General features: G+C 47.8%; 1 protein-coding gene across 2 annotated transcripts in view; it reads left to right on the top strand.

Annotated features, from left to right (window-relative positions):
- The window catches only part of TNKS (tankyrase), a 288,162-nt gene extending 271,952 nt beyond the window's left edge, over positions 1-16,210 (top strand). For both annotated transcript variants that reach the window (XM_073340169.1, XM_073340168.1), the window contains 3 exons: positions 3,908-4,094; positions 4,960-5,116; positions 13,702-16,210. In XM_073340169.1, the coding sequence (XP_073196270.1) occupies positions 3,908-4,094; positions 4,960-5,116; positions 13,702-13,788 (431 nt within the window). In that variant the 3' untranslated portion in view covers positions 13,789-16,210. The remainder of the gene's footprint in view (positions 1-3,907; positions 4,095-4,959; positions 5,117-13,701) is intronic.
- The last annotated feature ends 1,872 nt before the right edge of the window (positions 16,211-18,082 follow it).

Here is an 18,082-nt window from a genome sequence, read left to right as displayed (position 1 = left end):
TACTCCTTAGCCATGTTGCAGTTTTGAGTAGTGACTCGTCAGGCCCTTATGTCAAAATACGACTATTGGAACTACAATACATTTAAAACCTTTATTGAACATCTACCAGAGGAGCATGAGGAGCAGTTTAAAGCTATTATACAGGAAGATCAGCTTTTGGTAAAAATATCCTTTCAGGCTCCTTGGATGCAGCTGGTACTGCAGCCAGGTCCATCTCCACTGTGATCATAATGCAGTGAGCATCTTGGCTGCAGCTGTCAGGCTTTCCTAGGGAGATGCAGAATAATGCTGAAGATCTCCATTGTGACAGCCGTTAATTGTTTTTCAAGTCTACACATGACTCCATTCACACCTTGAATGACCGAAGGCCAAGCACAGATCCTTTCGGATCTATACACCAACATATAAAAGAAAGTTTAGCAAGTCACAGTCAGCACAGAGATCTTGCTCAGCCCATTTTTCTACCTTCCATAGGCCACCCGGGCCAGGAGGCCTAAATATTCAAAAAGGAAGCCAGTGGTTGCCACAGTTTCTTCATCCCAGCCATCCACGTAGTCCAAGCACCAGTTTTGTTGGCTTTGTCAAGAGTCTAACTCTTGCCCACTTGACAAGGACTCACTGTTGCACCATCCTATCCTCCTTCTCCCCTTTAAATGTTTCCTCTCCCAGTGTCAGCCTGCTGGGAGACCATAACATCCAACAGATGGATGTTGGAGGCCATTACATCTGGTTATACTAATCATTTCACCTCCATCCCCCTGTCCCTCCCTTCCCCTATCCCTTTTCAAAAACCCATCTCATGGGCAATTGCTGAGACAGGAAATGGCCTCGCTGCTATGCTTAGGGGCCATGGAACGAGTTCCAGTTCAGCTCAGAGGAAAGAGGTGCTACTTCAAGTACTTTCTGGTCCCCAAAAAGAATGGGGATGGAGGTCAGTATTCCATCTCAGATGCACGAACAACTGTGTGAAACAGCAGAAATTCAGGGTGGTAACCCTTGCAGCTGTAGTTCCCTCCCTCGATTCCAGGAATTGGTTTGTGACTCTCAACTTTCAAGCAGGGCTTTGGAGCGGAGCCCAGAGCTGGAGTGCAGAGCAGCTCCGGAGCAGTGCAGCTGCAGGTTTTTGCCTGGAGCTGGAGCGGACCTGGAGCACAGTTCCAAAGCTCTGCTTTCAAGACATGTATTTTCATGTGGCAATTCATCCTGCTCACAAGAGATTTCTTCACGTCATCATCGAACGTGACCACTATTGGCACCACATGCTCCCTTTCAGCCTTTCCTCTGCCCCAAGGGTATTCTCCTAGATCCTCGCGGTCATAGATCCCCACCTTCATCACCTGATGATAATGGTCTTCTCTTTCTTGACAATTTGTTGATCGGGGCTGATCTTATCAAGGGATATTGTCAGCGGTACAAGCGATGAGGTCGCTATTCCACATTTTGGGCCTTCGACTCATTCTCAAAAAGTCAGTTTTGCACCAGTACAGCAGATAGACGGCAGAGGAGCTTCTCTAGTTGTGTTAACAGCCAGGGCTTACCGTCCTATGAACAGATTTCTCACCCTGCAGAATCTCATCTCAAGGATTATGCGCAGTTCTCATATTCCAGTAAAAAATTGTTTTCAACTGCTAGGGCACATGGCAGTTTGCATCTTTGTATCTCAGTGTGCCAGATTATATTTTCAGTGCATCCAGGAATGGGTCGGACAGTCTATGTGCCAAACAAGCAGAGTCTGGACAAGCCCTGTTCCCCAGTAGGTTCTGCAGTCATTCAGCTGGTGAAAGGATACTCATTGCTCTCAACTCTAGAAGATTGATGTGAAGAAACTGCTCTCGAGATGACTATTTGCCCTGTTTTTTTTGCGACCCCCAAATGTGCCCCCCTAGCCCAAGAGTGGTGTGTCTGATGTAATGATGATGGTGGGAGGATCTTGAACAAACGGGACTCCTGAACGCTCCTTCAAACCATTAGCTACATGTTTGCTTGTTCACCTTTCCCCAAAGACAGTCTTCTTGGTGTCCATCACTTCCATCCAGAGGGTCCAAGAGCTGGGGAATTTAATGGCGAATCCCCCTTTATAGAGTTTTTCAAAGAATCATTATAGCCACATCCAAACAAAGATGGTGTCTATGGTGTCTTCTGAATTTCATATAAACCAGACCATTCATCTCAGTTTTTTTTCCCAAAATCAAATCAGATTCAGTAGGAATCTGCCTTCCATAGGTTAGATGTCAGAAGCCTAAGGACATCAGCTTTTCGTCTGGATAGAACCAAACCTTTCCAGAAGATCCCTAGACTGTTTGTTTCAGTTGCAGACAGATCCAAGGGATCCACAATTTCCAACCAGACGGTCTCAAGATGGATCTTTGGGTGTGTTATTTCATGTTATGACCCTGCTCGCATTCAGCCTCGTTCCAGAGGGTTAGCCCGCTGTACAAGATCACAGACTACTTCTATGACATTATTTTAGAATGTTCCAGTTGTTGAGATTTGCAGACCTTCGACCTGGACTTCAGTACATACTTTCTCCAACAATTATGCTGTGGTTCATGCCACTAGATCGGATGCTGCAGTTGGCAGTGCAGTTCTGTCTTGAGTACTAGATTCTGTTTCAGAGCTCCCTCCTCTCTGTGGGACTAGTGCTTGGCAGTCACCTGAAGTGGAGCAGCCATGAGGAAGGAGCAGTTATCTTGTGCAGTAACTGGAGTTCATTGAGATGTGCCCTCCTACCCAGCCTCCTTCCTCTCTGCTTTGGAGTTTGGGGCAGGGATGGTGTCCCTAGCCTCTGGTTGCCAGAAGCTGGGAATGAGCAACAGGGGTGAATCACTTGATTACCTGTCTGTTCATTCCCTCTGGGGCACCTGGCATTGGCCACTGTCAGAAGACAGGATACTGGGCTAGATGGACCTTTGGTCTGACCCAGTATGTCAGTTCTTATGTTCTCTTGTTGGACTTTGTGGTAGAGAAGGAACTGAGGGCAGAACAGGGCACAAGGATGGGTAAGGCACATGCATGGGCTGAACAAGCACTGCTACCAAAAATATCCAATCAAAGGCACAAGGGTGCGTGCACACCTGAAGTGGAGTCCCCGTAGGGACACACATCTTGAAGAACTCCAGTTGTTGCACAGGGTGAGTAACCTCGCTTTTATATTTCAGACCTGCTATTTCTTTGTTAAACCATATTCAGTGCAAGCCACTTTGCTGGACCTATTGGCAGCCCTTAGGAAGGACATTTAGTTGGGGATTGGTCCTGCTTTGAGCAGGGATTTGGACTAGATGACCTCCTGAGGTCCCTTCCAACCCTGATCTTCTATGATTCTATGACATTGCATTGCCATGAGAGAGGCAGGATGTCAGAGAAAGGAAGGGAGCTGCACCATGCCAGGGTAGGTTAGGGAGCCAGAGAGGACGGAAAGAACAAGGAGGACATCAAAAGACTCTGGAGAACTGCTCAGAAATGCTTGCAAACTACAGCCTCCTGAATAGCTTAAGCAAATTGCACAAGCCCCAGTAAAAGTCGGTTTCGTGTAGCAAAACGTTGTCAGGATAATCAGACAAAAGCTGCCTGTCTTAGGTGGAATTAACTGCTGAAGAATGATTACATTTGACAAGATAAATTGCACTGAAATTTGAGTGGGGGGGGAAAGGCATGTAATGAGATTTAGTAAATGAATAACAAATATCATGAGTCATATGTAGGATTCTGGTACATAATGATAAATCCCATCCCCTACAGTATTTTATCAGGTATAGCTTCCCCTTGAGTTGACTGAATTCATTTTCAAACATTTAATTTACATATTACACATAAACAAGTACCTCTTATCAGTAAAAGTCTACAGTAAGTCTGAGCTCCAACCTGCACAAAAGCTAACACCCCCCCCCAATGTGTCTTTCTGTTCTAGGATCTCCTTTTATTAATGCCATTATTCACAAAGGATTTGATGAAAGACATGCGTACATTGGAGGGATGTTTGGAGCTGGAATTTACTTCGCAGAGAACTCCTCGAAAAGTAACCAGTATGTGTATGGAATTGGGGGAGGGACTGGCTGCCCAACACACAAAGACAGATCCTGTTACATTTGTCACAGGTAAGTTTCCAATGGATTTGCCCACAGGGAAAACACACGATTTCTGTCTCCTTTATGCTTTTTAGCTCTGGCACAGGATGTGCTTCAGAGAAAGACTAGCCACTTGGGCTTGGACATGGCATGAAAATTCAGTTTTTACAGTTTGTCAGGGCTGAACAGAAAGGGTCCCAGCAAGCCCCAGAAGGGGTTTGAAAATTACATATAGACATTGAGTTTACAGGGAGTATAAATAAAAGAGAATGGTGGCTTGTGAATAAGACTTGAAATATCAGGGTTGAAACTGAGTGGATCATGGTAAATAATAGTGATTGGATGCCAAGCAATCTTTACAGCTGCTTGTGCCTCCATGTAGTGGCTTCTGCTGGCAGAACAAACCTGGGATGCCAAGAACTGGATTTATTGCAGCTTGACCAAAGAGCAGGGTTTTTGTAGCGAGCAAATATTCATGGATTTTGTGTGTGTCATTTATTCAAGGCCTTGATTGTCAACGCAGTATATCAACAAGCTCTACAGTGGTTCATAGGCGAGTGGCCTTGGCCTCTCTCCCTCTCTGAACCAGTCATTGGGTAATAAGAATTTGAGCTGCCTGAAACAAAACAGTTTAAAATAAATTATAAAGTAGATCACCACAGCCTGCATTTTACCAGATGTGTGTCTACATGCACCGTTTTTTATGAAGGTTTTTCTTTCATTCATGGTTTTCATTTTTAAAAATGTATTCTTAATTTCCTTATTTGAAGGCTCAGGGAAATGCATTTTGATTACTTAAACAAGTTCCTAAATATTGAAGTCGTTCTTAAGGTTTGCAGTAGTCGTCTGCTCCCAGTAAGATTTGATCCATGTGTTGTGTTCGTTTCTCTCTTAGACAAATGCTTTTCTGTAGAGTCACTCTTGGAAAATCCTTTCTGCAGTTCAGTACAATGAAAATGGCTCATGCCCCTCCAGGACATCATTCTGTAATTGGCAGGCCAAGCGTGAATGGACTTGCATATGCTGAATATGTTATCTACAGAGGAGAGCAGGTATGTGGATTATAAATTGGGCCTTTCATTTTCAGTTTTTATTTTATTTAACTTTGCATGCGAATTTATCAGTGTTTATTACCACAACAACAAAAACATGTGAAAATCAGTGCAAAACACTATTATTAATTTTTCTGGGTAAATATCAGGGTTTATTTTGGTGACCTGAAAGACAGGAAAAAAGTATTCAGTAGATTAATGCTTTGAATTCCACTCATCAGTGTGTTTTGCTGCAGAACTAAAACAGAACTCAAAACCCAAGGCCACCTCTGAGTTTAAGAAAACAATATATCTCTAATCCCCACATAAAACTTCATTTGAATGAGCAGTTTATTGTTGTAGACTTAGAACTATTAGCATATAAATATTTACATTTAATAATTGGGCCGCACCATTTGCAGCGCATACTCAACTTCATCCTTTTCTCCTGTTTTTGTGTTCTGAAACGTGTTTTGAGACAGATTTTTGTTCTCTTTCCATTTTAGTGTGTTAAATCTTTAAACTGTTATCTGCTAGTCCCTTGAAATGTGTACGTGGTGGGCATGAGATTCATCAGTACGTTCAGATGTGCATGCACTTCAGAGTTTGCATGCGTGCCTGTTTGTTATTGTGTGTATCTTCCAGACTAATAATACACAGCCTTCCGTCAACAGGCAGCTTTGCACGTACACCCAGACGAATGTATTATCATACAATATATTGCATGAGATATGTGTTATTTTCCTAATAAAGCAAGTTATTGTTTATATAGTTAAATGATACAAAAGTAGGGTGAAAATCAGAAAAAAATGAATCACTGCTTTTGTGAAACCTGGGAATTTTTCAGTAAAAATCAGTTTAAACTGAAAGCAAAGGGGCTTAATTATAAAGTATCAGAATAATGGAATGTGCAAAATTTGTAGTCAGTGTGGCCATGTCATATACCAAGTATTGTGTGCTTGTCTGATAACCATCCAAATAATGTTCCCAAATTATGTACCAGTCAGGGCTCTACAAGTCATTTGAATACATAGTGGTGGCCAGATCCCCAGCTGGTGTAAATCAGCATAGCTTCCATTGACTTCAGTGGTGCTACACAGTTCTACACAGATGAGAATCTGGCCTTTGTGTATATATAATCTGGTAGCACTGATTCTCCATGGCCTTGGCTCTGCTGCAGCGAAGGCAGACTAATTTCAAAGACTTTTCTGGTAGTTAGTGGGCAGAGCTGTGTCTTATTCCATAGATGCCAGTTAGTAGTTACGGTGATCGTTGCTGCAAAGTGTACGATTGCCATGCAAAAAGGGAGTTGGGTGATTCCTTATGTGGCCAAACTTAGTCTTACTTTTGTGCCAGCATAAGTAGTACTGAAGACTTGTTTTGAATAAAAACAGTTCAGATAAGACATTTGCCCTGGGAATGCAACTTTCCATTGACGTCCCCTGTTTACTGTGAGCACCTGCAGGAAGGTTGTTCCCACAGTCCACGGCTCAGAGGAAGCAGTGAAGCTCCAGAATGCTGTGCCCTGGAGCAACACAGCCAGCGCAGTGCTGTGCCACAGGGACCTGCCATGGGGGACTATGTGCTCAATGCCCATTCAGTAGTTACCTTATTCTTACAACGTTTGCAGGTCACGAAACAGATCACCAGCTGGCACTTAGTTAGGGCCGCTGACCAATCCAGTACTACTTCTGTATTCTGTTACGCTCTTGGGGGAGGTGCAGACAGGAACTTACCCATGGTGTTAACTCAGGAATAAAGAAACTGTCTAAGTTTGGCTGTTGGGTCCATTCATTAATGCCCACATGGAGCAAACATCTTTTTATTCAGACTTGTTGCCTCATTTCAGGAGGGTCTTGAAGGTTTAAAGTGTGGAACCATATGTGCATTAGTGCTCAGCACCCAGCAGCTCCCACTGTTCTTCGAGTGATTGCTCATGTGTAGTCCACTATAGGTGTTCGTGCTCACCACTTGCACCAGTGTCGGAAGCTTTTCCCCAAGCAGTACCTGTAGGGGAGCGCCCCTAGCGACTCCTGGAGTGGCGCCTCCATGGTGCTGTATAAGGGGCGCTGCACGCTCCCCTCCACCCTCAGTTCCTTCTTACCGCCAGTGAAGTTGCTTTGGAACTGCTCTGCTCCAGCTCTGCTACAGCTCATCCCCAGGACTCTTGTTCGTTCAGTGTTGGTACCTGCAATTAGTAGTTGATTAGTTTAGTTTAGTTAGTGCGCCCGGGCCAGGGCATGCCCCAGGCCCCGGGTTTTAAGTTGTGAGACACTTGTAGGCGACCAGTGCCAGTGAGTGATCCACAGGCAGACTGTTTATCTGTTTGGGTGAAACCCATCTCCACGATCGCTGCAAGATTTGCAAGTCGTTTAAGCCTCGGACCAAGAAAGAAAGAGACATTAGGCTCCAGGCCATCCTGATGGAGTCAGTGTTGACCCCGACTCTGGCGTGCCGCTCCGAGTCGGCACCGGGTATCACGGTGTCAGTACGCAGCGACCCACCGGCACCATCTACTAGTCGGCATGGCTCCCCATCCACGGGACACGCCAAGAAGGCTAAGAGGCCTTCTTCATCATGGCACCGGAGCAAGACTGGGGGAGAGACTAGACACTTTCTGGGCAGTCCTCAGTCCCCATTGGCCTCCGACTCAGGTCAAGTGGAGTAGCCCAGCCCGTTCGGAGCAGGCTTCCCTGGATGTCCGGATGCCCTCAGGACATTATGTCCATGCCAGTACCTGGAGCACCATCAGTGTTGGCCACGCGGTCCAGAGGCAAGCCACCACTGGAATCTCCACAGTCTCCCCCGGCTCAGTACCGGTCTCGGTAGAGGGAATGTTCCTGACGCCATTCGCCGCTCAGCAACCATCCTGTGCATAGTCCACGTAGGTTGCCGTCAACCCCCACCAGGCTGTCTGGCTGGGTTCCGTCTGACAGAGACTCCTGGCACCGCTCCACCTCAAGAAGTGGATACCGACGGGACCGAGGCAGACGACGCCAAAGGTCCTCGTCTCAACAGGACTACCGTAGCCAGTTGAGACACGAATGTCGACGCCATTCTCGTTCGTCGTCTCACTCCAGGACCCCACCTTGGCACCGCTCCCATAGCCCCGGACATCGATCGCCGGTGCCTCGCTGTCGCGGATCTGCCTGCCGGAGCCGATCACAGAGCAGCTGCTACCGGTGCTACCGTTCTTCCACGTCAGGGTCATGGTCTCGTGGTCAGCACCACTCCCGGCGTCGCCGCTCCTCCCGGTCCAGGGACAGCGGCAGGTCATATGTCAGCCCGGCCTCCCTTGGTAGTCATCCATCGCTGGGTCAGGGCAGTCAGGCCGAACAGCCTGCTCCGCTGGTGCCACAGCAGGTGCAGTGGCAAGGGGCCCCGGGACTGGCGCAGTGGTACCAGTGGGCACCATGGCCCCTAACGCAGCCCCCAGTGGCGGTTGGCTCGGTGGCCGGAACTTCTGAACAGCCGGCGGCCTCCCTCTCCTGGCCTCCGAGGAAGGTGTCGGTGGGACGCACGTCTTCAGCACCATGCCTGGAGAGCAACCAGGGGATGGATCCTCCGGTGCCGGTGGACACACAAATCACCGCGCCTATCTCCTCGCCCTCCCCTGATGAGGCGATTACAGCCCTGCCTCCTTGCGTCCCACAGGAGGACTTTAAAGCCCACCAGGAACTATTGAAAAGGGTGGCATCAAACCTCAACCTCTAGGCAGAGGAGGTGGAGAAGCCCTCGGACTCCTTCTTTAACATCCTGTCTGCCTTGGTACCGGGCAGGGTGGCCTTGCCACTCCATGAAGGAGGGGCGAAAATTTCAAATGCCTTGTGGCAAACCCGGCCTCACTTGCCCCCATCTCTAAGAGAGTGGAATGCTCGTATTTTGTGCCCCTAACTCCCTGGTGGCTGAGTCAGTCAACCACAGGGAATGGCAGGGCCAACCAGCCCCTACTCCGAAAAATAAAGACTTGAGGAGGCTATATTCCTTTGGGAGAAAAAATTTCTTCGTCCTCGACCTTCCAGTTACAGGTGGCGAACCATCAGACTCTCCTAGGCCAGTACGAGTTCAATCTATGGGGCTCTCTGCCAAGTTCGAGGACTCCCTCCAGGAGTGCAACAGGAAGGAGTTTAAAGCTCTGGTGGAGGAGGGTACAGCAGTTGCCAGGGCAATCCTGCAGGCAGCGTCGGATATGACGGACATGGCCACGCAGTCCATGGCCTTCACAGTGTCCATGAGAAGGGCATTGTGGCTCCTGCTGTCCGGGCTGTCCAGCGAGGCGCAGAGCTCCCTGCAGGACCTCCCATTTGATGGCCAGGCTCTGTTTGCAGAAGAAACAGACATAAAACTGCATGGCCTGACGGACTCCCGCACTACGCTTAAGACTCTCTGGGCCTCTATGTTCCGGCTCCGGCTAGACCTGAGTTTAAGCCGCACCAGGCTCCCACCCAGGCCACCCACTCTAAATATGAGCCCCCCCATAAAAAGTCACGGGACTATAAGAAATGGTTGCAGAGACAGTCTCGGTCTGCCCCCGAGCCTGGATCCTCCAAAGGCAAATAGGCAAGGAAGTGGCAGTTTTGACAGGACACCCAGGGGTGACCTACCAGTTCTCATCAGGGATCCACCCCCAGTAAAGCTTCCCTTCTCTAACTGGTTATGTGCTTTCCTCCTGGAGTGGTCGCAGCTGACCTTGGACCGATGGGTCCTCAGCACCATCTCTCGGGGCTACACCCTCCAGTTTACCTATACCCCGCCCAACCACCCTTCACCCCCATCCCTCCTGGGGGACCCCTTTCACGAGGCTCTGCTTGAGCAGGAGGTGGGGTGGCTCCTTGGTCTAGGAGCGGTGGAAGTGGTGCCAGCGGAGTTCAAATGCAAGTGGTACTACTCCCGCTACTTCCTTATCCCAAAGGCCAAAGGGAGGCTCAGGCCCATCCTGGACCTGCGAGGCCTGAACCAGTACATGGTGAAACTCAAGTTCTGCATGGTCTCCCTGGCCTCCATCATCCCCTCCCTGGATCCCGGGAACTGGTATGCCACCCTCGATCTGCAGGACATGTACTTCCACATCCATATATTTGAGGGGCACAAACGCTTCCTCCGTTTCACGGTTGGGCAGGAACACTACCAATTTACGGTCCTCCCGTTTGGCCTGTCCACTGCCCCCAGGGTATTTACAAAGTGTATGTCTGTGGTGGCAGCCTACCTCAGGAGCCGTGGGATCCAGTCTGGACTACTGGCTGGTCAAGGGGAGCTCCTGGTCGCAGGTATGGAACCATGTGGCTCTCCTCCTGTCCACATGCGCCACTCTGGGCCTGTTGGTAAATGACACCCACATTAGTCCCAGTACAACACATAGAGTTCATTGGGGTGGTCCTGGACGCCACGTCAGCCAGAGTCTCCCTCCCACAGGACAGGTTCGAGACCCTGAAAGGGCTCATTGCCTCGGTCACAAGGTTCCCAGTGACAACTCTTGGGTCACATGTCGGCGTGCACATATGTCGTTTGTCACACCAGACTCAGGATGAGGCCCCTTCAGCTCTGGTTGGCCTCAGTGTTCTCCCAAGCCAGAGACAGGATGGACAAGGTCCTCACTGTGCCCGAACTGGTGATCGCCTCCCAATGATGGTGGTCCTCCCCGGGGAACATGCTCCACGGGGTCCCATTCAGAAGTAGGCCTCATCTCTGGAACTGGTGTCCGATGGGGAGCCCATGAGAGAGATGTTCAGACCCAAGGTCTGTGGTCTGTGCAGGACCTGGTCAAGGAGCTCAGGGCAGTCCGGCTGGCGTGCATGGCCTTCCGCTCGTACCCAGAGGGCAGGGTGGTCAGGATCCTCACGGACAACATGGCCTCGATGTTTTACATCAACAGGCAAGATGGGGCCCGTTCCTCTGCCCGGAAGCCCTCCAGCTGTGGGACTTCTGTACGGCCTACGACATTTGCCTACAGGCCTACCACCTACCGGGTGCCCGGAACTCACGGGCAGATAGCTTGAGCAGGGACTTCTCCTCTCAGCACAAGTGGTTTCTTCACCCAGAGGTGGTGCACAGACTTTTCCAAGAGTGGGGAACTCCCCAGGTGGACCTGTTCACGACTTGACAGAACCATCGCTGTCCCCGGTTCTGCTCCGGGGGTGGCTGGGATGGGGTGCTATCTCCAATGCCTTCCTCCTGTCCTGGTCAGGCCAATTTCTTCCTGATTGCCCTGTCGTGGCCCAGGCAGCATTGGTAAGGGACCCTCACAAGCCTGGTGGCCGCCCCACCATGACTATTACCATCCCGCCCGAACCTGCTCTCCCAGGACCAGGGCCGCCTCCTCCACCCCAACCTAGCGGCACTGCACCTCATGGCGTGGCTGCTCAGTGATTAGGCCGGGAGGAAAGGACATACTTGGAAGGGGTCCAGCACATCCTCTTGGAAAGCAGGCGACCCTCCACACGCCGAGCCTACTTGGCAAAATGGTCTCGGTTTTCCCGCTGGGTGGGTGAGCGGGGCGTTCCCCCCGTGGCTGCTCCGATCCACCTCATTTTGGACTACCTCCTTCACCTTAGAGCCCAGGGCCGGTACCCTCGTCCGTCAAGGTGCACTTGGCAGCCGTATCAGCCTTCCACCCGGCGGTGCAGGGGCACACAGTGTTCTCCCATGCCATGACTGGCCAATTCCTTAAGGGGTTGGATTGTCTCTTCCTGTACACTAGGCCCCCTGTCCCACAGTGGGACCTGAACTTGGTGCTGGCCCAGCTGACGGGCCACCCGTTTGAGCCACTAGCTACGTGCTCCTGGTTGCACCTCTCGTGGAAAGTAGCCATCCTGGTAGCGATCAGCTAGGTGGGTCTCGGAACTCAGGGCCCCGACCTCCGAGCCCCCCGTACACGGTGTTCCATAAGGATATGGTCCAGCTCTGCCCACACCCCTCGTTCCTCCCAAAGGTGGTCTCCTCCTACCACATGGGTCAGGACATTTTCCTGCCGGTCCTCTGCCCCAAGCCCAGTACGTCCAGTGAGGAGCGCTGTCTCCACACGCTAGATGTGAAACGGGCTCTGGCTTTTTACCTGGAGCAGACTAAGCTGTTCAGGAAGACTTCGCAGCTGTTCATCGCCTCGGCCAAGCGCATGAAAGGTCGGCCGATCTCCAATCAGCGGCTCTCCAACTGGATCACCTCGTGCATCCATACCTATTATGAACTGGCGGGAATCCCTCCGCCGCCAATTGTGAGGGCACACTCGACTAGGACGCAGGCCTCATTGGCTACCTTTTTAGCCCATGTCCCCATTCAGGACATTTGCAGGGCTGCCACATGGTCTTCAGTTCACACATTCACCTCGCATTATGCGATCGTCTTCCAGACCAGGGAAGATGCCGGGTTCGGCAGGACCGGACTCCGTCCTGAGAGTTTGTGAACTCCTATCCACCTCCAACAGATATAGCTTGGAATCACCTATTATGGAATACATATGAGCAATCACTCGAAGAAAAAAAGACAGTTACCTTCCACATCCCGCCCTCCTTCCCCTCTGTCGGAGTTGTCTGGCAAGAAGTAACTGAGGGTGTGGGGAGCACTCAGCTCCCCTTATACCGCAGCATGGAGGTGCCACTCCGGAGGTCGCTAGGGGCGCTCCCCTATGGGTAATGCTAGGGGGAAAACTTCCGGCACCGGTGCACATGGGGAGCACACACACTACTGTGGAATGGACATGAGCAGCACATCTCGAAGAACACCAGTTATGGAAAAGGTAACTGTCTTTTCTCAGTGCTGAACACTGGAAAATCTGGCTCTTAATATGAGCTCTTTCTGCTGTGCCCCCACTGGCATAGACATCTAGTTCTCCTGCTGCTTTCCTCTCTGCTCTCCTTCTTTGGTAGCTGTGCTCAAGAATTCTGGTGCCGTGAATAACAGGGGGAGGTAAGGGAGCAGTTATATAGTCTTTCCTACTGAGGAATCTCATTGATCTCTACAGATATCAGGAGAAAGCTAAAAAGCAAAGAGGGAGAGCCGATGGGAGGAGGAAGATGTTTATACTGAAACATCAGTGTTACAGTAACAGACATGTAATAGCCTCCATGGTCTAAAGCCCTTTTGTAAGGGACTGGGGACAAGCAGTCTGGCTGGACTGGGGTCTCACATCAGGAATGGTAGTTGCTGAGCAGGAGTCGGAGGAATCACAAGAGCCAGATTCAGTGACCTAGAGTCGGGATCAGAGGCAGGCTGTGATTGGAGATGGGAGGTCAAGCGACAAGATGAAGTCTGGAGTCACAGCAGGCCAAAGTTTGTGTGGTTGCCCAGACAACTTCCTGTGACAACCCTGGGGTTTAATAGGGCACTTGGCCAATCAGAGGGCCACAGGGTACTATCACTCTGGCTCCCTTGGGTGCTGCTTCCTGCTGTAGCTACCCTCCACAGTGCTTCCTGGCTGTAGCTTTCCATAGCCTCCTGGTGGCTCTGTGGGGAATGTTAGCCATCCCAGGTTCTGCAGACCCAGGTTCTAGTCCATGGACCCTTACATCTTTGTGATACTTTAGCAACGCAAAATATATGAAGGCTGAAATTGTAACTTACTGTCCATATCCTTCAGAAAAGCAATGGTTTGTTCCTCTGCTTATTTTCAGGCTTACCCAGAATATCTCATTACATACCAGATCATGAAACCAGAAGCTCCCTCACAGACTGCAACAGCAGCAGAGCAGAAGACCTAGTAAATGTCGAGTGGTGAAGCAAAATATGATTTAAATCTTGGACTGGATGACATTTTGTTTCAGAAAATCAATATCCTATAAAATTCATGACAACCTGGAAATAAGCTGTATGTCTTTTATAAAGCATTGCTATATTGACAAGTGTAATATGAGTAACTGATACATACTCAACTCCTACTGTTCCTTTTGAGGAAATGTTTACAAGGGACTGCCTTTTTACAACATATCTCAGGCTTATTCTCACCGCAGTTACCAAGTGTAAAACAACATTGCATTGATCTAGACTTTGGGAACATTATGCTACAAGCAGAAAACATTACCAGTACAACTCCATATGTTAAAATTTCACAGACTACTGTTCTCGTTATTTTTATTTACAGATAAATTGCATTAAACCCAGAATTTCTTTTCAGCACACAAAATTCAACTTATTGTTTAGAGAGATATTAGTCAACTATTTATTTTACTTCTTTTATATTCTGAAATTGAGCCAGAACCTTCTTAAAGATATTTTGCACAAAGTCAAGTTGGCTAAAATCATTAACAATGCAATATGAGTTTCTTATCCAAGAAGGGGCTAAGTCCAGTTCTTCAGCTTAGGGGTTTTTTGCACTTTTATGAGCAAACGTTGCTACAGGCATAACTTTAGGGTGGAAACAAATCAAGTTTCAATTTGCTGCTTTCTCTGTCAGTTTTCATGGGGAAGTATTAGTGAGCTTCGTGAACTTCATAAAGCTGCCTCTTGTGCTAGGTAAAACTTCGTGAAGCAGGTCAGTGCCCTCTGCTGACTAAAAGATAAATATCACTTTATGACTGAAAGGTTAAAAAGACTGCTGAAGTACAATGCAGACTGTGAAATGTTCTCAAGTGACAGTGGCATATGATTCAAAAGAATCCACTTTGTGAGGGGATGAAAATTAGTGGGTAAAAAGCCAGAAGATTGTGTGCAGGAGTATAAAGTGCAGTTCCTTAAAGACACACCCAGAAACTGGCTAATTTAAAGCAACAAAAATGGATTACGTTATGTTGGGTTCAACATCACAATTGAAGCGCATGAGTGATGTACAGAAAAGATACAAACATTTATTTCCACCAGTGTATAATTGGTTTTAAACATCAATTAGTGGGGACTGGGTTTATATGAGAACAAAGCCAAGCTTTGTCCTTTCTAATCATCTTCCTACAATGTTCTGTTTTTATTTTGTCTGGGTAGGGGAAGGTTACTTTCAAGCATTGCTTAGCATAATATAAAATGGTTTCAAATGTCCAATACAGAGGGTGTAAATTTAACAAAAACAAAATCTTGACTTCCTTTTGCCACTTTAACTTTAGGAAGATGGAGGAAGTTGAAAAGGAAACCATTTTAAGATTCTTTTCGAATAGGCTGCATCACCGAGAGGCACTGTAGGCATTTGTTGTGCAATGACATTGGAAAATGTATGGCTGAGAGAGCTATACTTCTACGAGTGCATAACAGCCAGTGATGTTAAATTGCTCGTGTTACAATTCTTGCATTAATGCCTTTTACCTCCAGAAAGTATTGAAGTGACAGGTTAGTGTATTGCCTTTCGTTTACAAAATAAAAGAATTGTCTACTTGCACAAATCTGTGAATAAAGCAATCCAAAAAAAATCTGAACAGAGATTTTCAATATAAAAACAGAAGACATTCTGCAGAGAGATTCTTGTGGAGAACAAATGTTACCACTTGTAAAATTGGTAATTTGAGGCAGACTCGCTGAACTGCACACCATCTTTTGCAGTATACCTAGAGAAAAGGTTAGAAGCAGCAGTTCCAATAAACATCAAACTTTTCTTTGTTTTGCTTAAGTCTCCTGTGCCAGCACTGGACATATGGTTCTGCGTTTGGTTTTGTGACTCTAACATGCTTCATCAGTCCAAACCAGAAGTAAGACCCAGCTGTCCCTTTTAATTAAATTTCATTGACTCAAGTTGGGTGTTTGTGTTTTGGCTATTTGTTTAATAGTGTTAGAATTCAAATGATAACAACTAGGCTTTGAAGTTTGTATTCATTTAGAGGGCTTTTTATTTTTACGTTGTTTAGTTAATCAAGGGTTGGGGATGTGCCATCCGCAGTAGTTTCAGATAGCTGTGAAAATGCATATTACCGGCCATCTCTCATTAGACATAGTTTTAAATGGTAACACAATTGTGCATCTTAGTTGAGCGAAACAGTTAACATGGGTGTAGAAGTTCAAAGCTTCACAGCTTTAAAAAAAACCCTATGCCTGATTCTGTTGTTGTTTGTGGTTTCCAATGTACTAATTGAACTAATGGCTGCTCTAGGTTTCATCTGGAGCTCTGAACTTCTAGAAGACAAAAATGTGGTCCAATATCTTTTAACTGCCAGTGTTATGTATCTGATGTTCTGTGCAGAGTAAAGGTGCTGTGTGAGGAAATCATTTGCAGTGGTTTTTGTCTTGTAAATCACTTGATTTTGTAACGGTTCAGGGCCAAAAGTTGAAGAATGCACATGCCTAGTGCACCTGCTTTAAAAGTCATTCACGTATCACAGAAGCCTAATATGGTTCTCGCCAAAAGAATAAGTAGTGGATCCTCAGCTGTTGTACATTTTCAGAGCTCCGCTGACGGCACTTGACACCAGCTGAGGATCCATCCCCAAATGTCCAACCCTCTGGGCTTGTCTTCACTACTGAGGTAGGTCGACCTAAGTTATGCTCCTCTAGCTACATGAATAACATAGCTGGAGTCGATGTAGCTTAGGTCGACTTACCCCGGTGCCTTCACTGCGCTCTCTAGTCGACTTCCCTTACTCTTCTCAGAGAGCTGGAGTGCCGGGGTCTACCGGAGCGTGCTCTGCTGTCGATTTAGCGGGTCGATTTAGGGGGTCTAGTGAAGACCCCCACTGCATCAGGTGCAGCGACGTTGATCCCCTCATAGTGAAGACCAGCCCTCAGAGTTGCTTTCCTGAGAGTAAAACAGCTTTCTGGTGGAGAGGCCGAACGCTGTGATGGGAAGGGGAAAGCCTTTTACAAAAGGCATTAGCCAAGCTACTCAATTTCATGTCTGTTAATTCTTTAAAACAGCACCCAGTGCCTGAGCCTCGAATGTAGCCCCAGCACCTGTGTCATTTACCTACTCACGTGGCCCGAACGATGAGAATCCTCATTGCTCCAAAAGGAGGGCTGCAAATGTCTCAATGTCAGTATGGTGGTCTCTGAGCAAACCCATTCGCAGCACACCCAGAACACTGCCTGTCTGAACTTCTGACACCCAGTGGAAGCATGTGAGAAATTCAGAGTTCAGGGCACGTAACTGGGTTACCCAGATGAAGAAGAGCCTGAGCCTGGCCACCCCATCAGCTGAGGGTGCACAGCTTCCATTAGTGGCAGTGGGAATGGTGCATGCTCAGCGGGCAGAAGAACCTGGCCCAAGATGTTCAGATTCTAGCAGACCTGTTTCTGGAATGTTCTCCACATTTACACAGCCCGCTCGCCCGCTGCGTGAGCAAAATGGGAAAGGTCAGGCTTCAGGGCTGTCAACCTGTAGCATTAACCCTTTTGAGGCAATGCATTGTGAAACTTCTGGACCCTTTGTGACATGACCCTCAAAAATAGAACAACCACTTACAGTGAAAGTGCTGATTTTACTCTCCATTACTGTGGTGGTTTCAGTGAGACAGATAAATTAGGTAACTAATGTACAATACCAAAATACAATACTGCAGTCCTGAGTGCTGTAAACAAATTCTATTAGGGTAGAACAAATAAGAGCACAATACCTTTCATTTTGATTTTTTGTGTCTGCTTATCTCTACATCCCAGCTCTATTGAAAACTATTACAAACGCTGCATATAATTTTCACCATTTTGGAACACAGTTGTTTTTGAATCTCAGAAACAAGAATGTCTTTCTAAACTCCTCCGGCCTGTTCACACCTCCTGTGACCAAATCCCCTTCCTACAGAGCAACACCACCACCGTGTGTGGCAGAAGCTCATTCATTGGTTTACTTATGGACTTGTACTTTTGTTGTTCAGTACTAGTTGGAATAAACCTAAAATTAAAATTCTGTGTTTAAAAAGAATCGTAAAGCTCTGTTTTCTGTCAACACTGGTGAGAGTGGAAGCAAATGCAGAAGAAACACTTGATGTCTGAAGATGAACCACTGCTGGAGAAAAGAATTCCCTCTCACTCCCAGTGCAAGGATCCTAAGAGTCTCTCTGCTGGAGATCACAGGCAGGGAGAGTGTCTGCTTCCAATGGGAGTGTGAAGCCTTGTTGGATGCCAAAGCTTCATGCAACCATGTGGTCT

Source organism: Lepidochelys kempii, chromosome 4, assembly GCF_965140265.1.
Source record: "Lepidochelys kempii isolate rLepKem1 chromosome 4, rLepKem1.hap2, whole genome shotgun sequence".
Classification (NCBI taxonomy): Eukaryota; Metazoa; Chordata; order Testudines; family Cheloniidae; genus Lepidochelys; species Lepidochelys kempii.
This window is presented reverse-complemented; position numbering and strand designations above follow the sequence as displayed.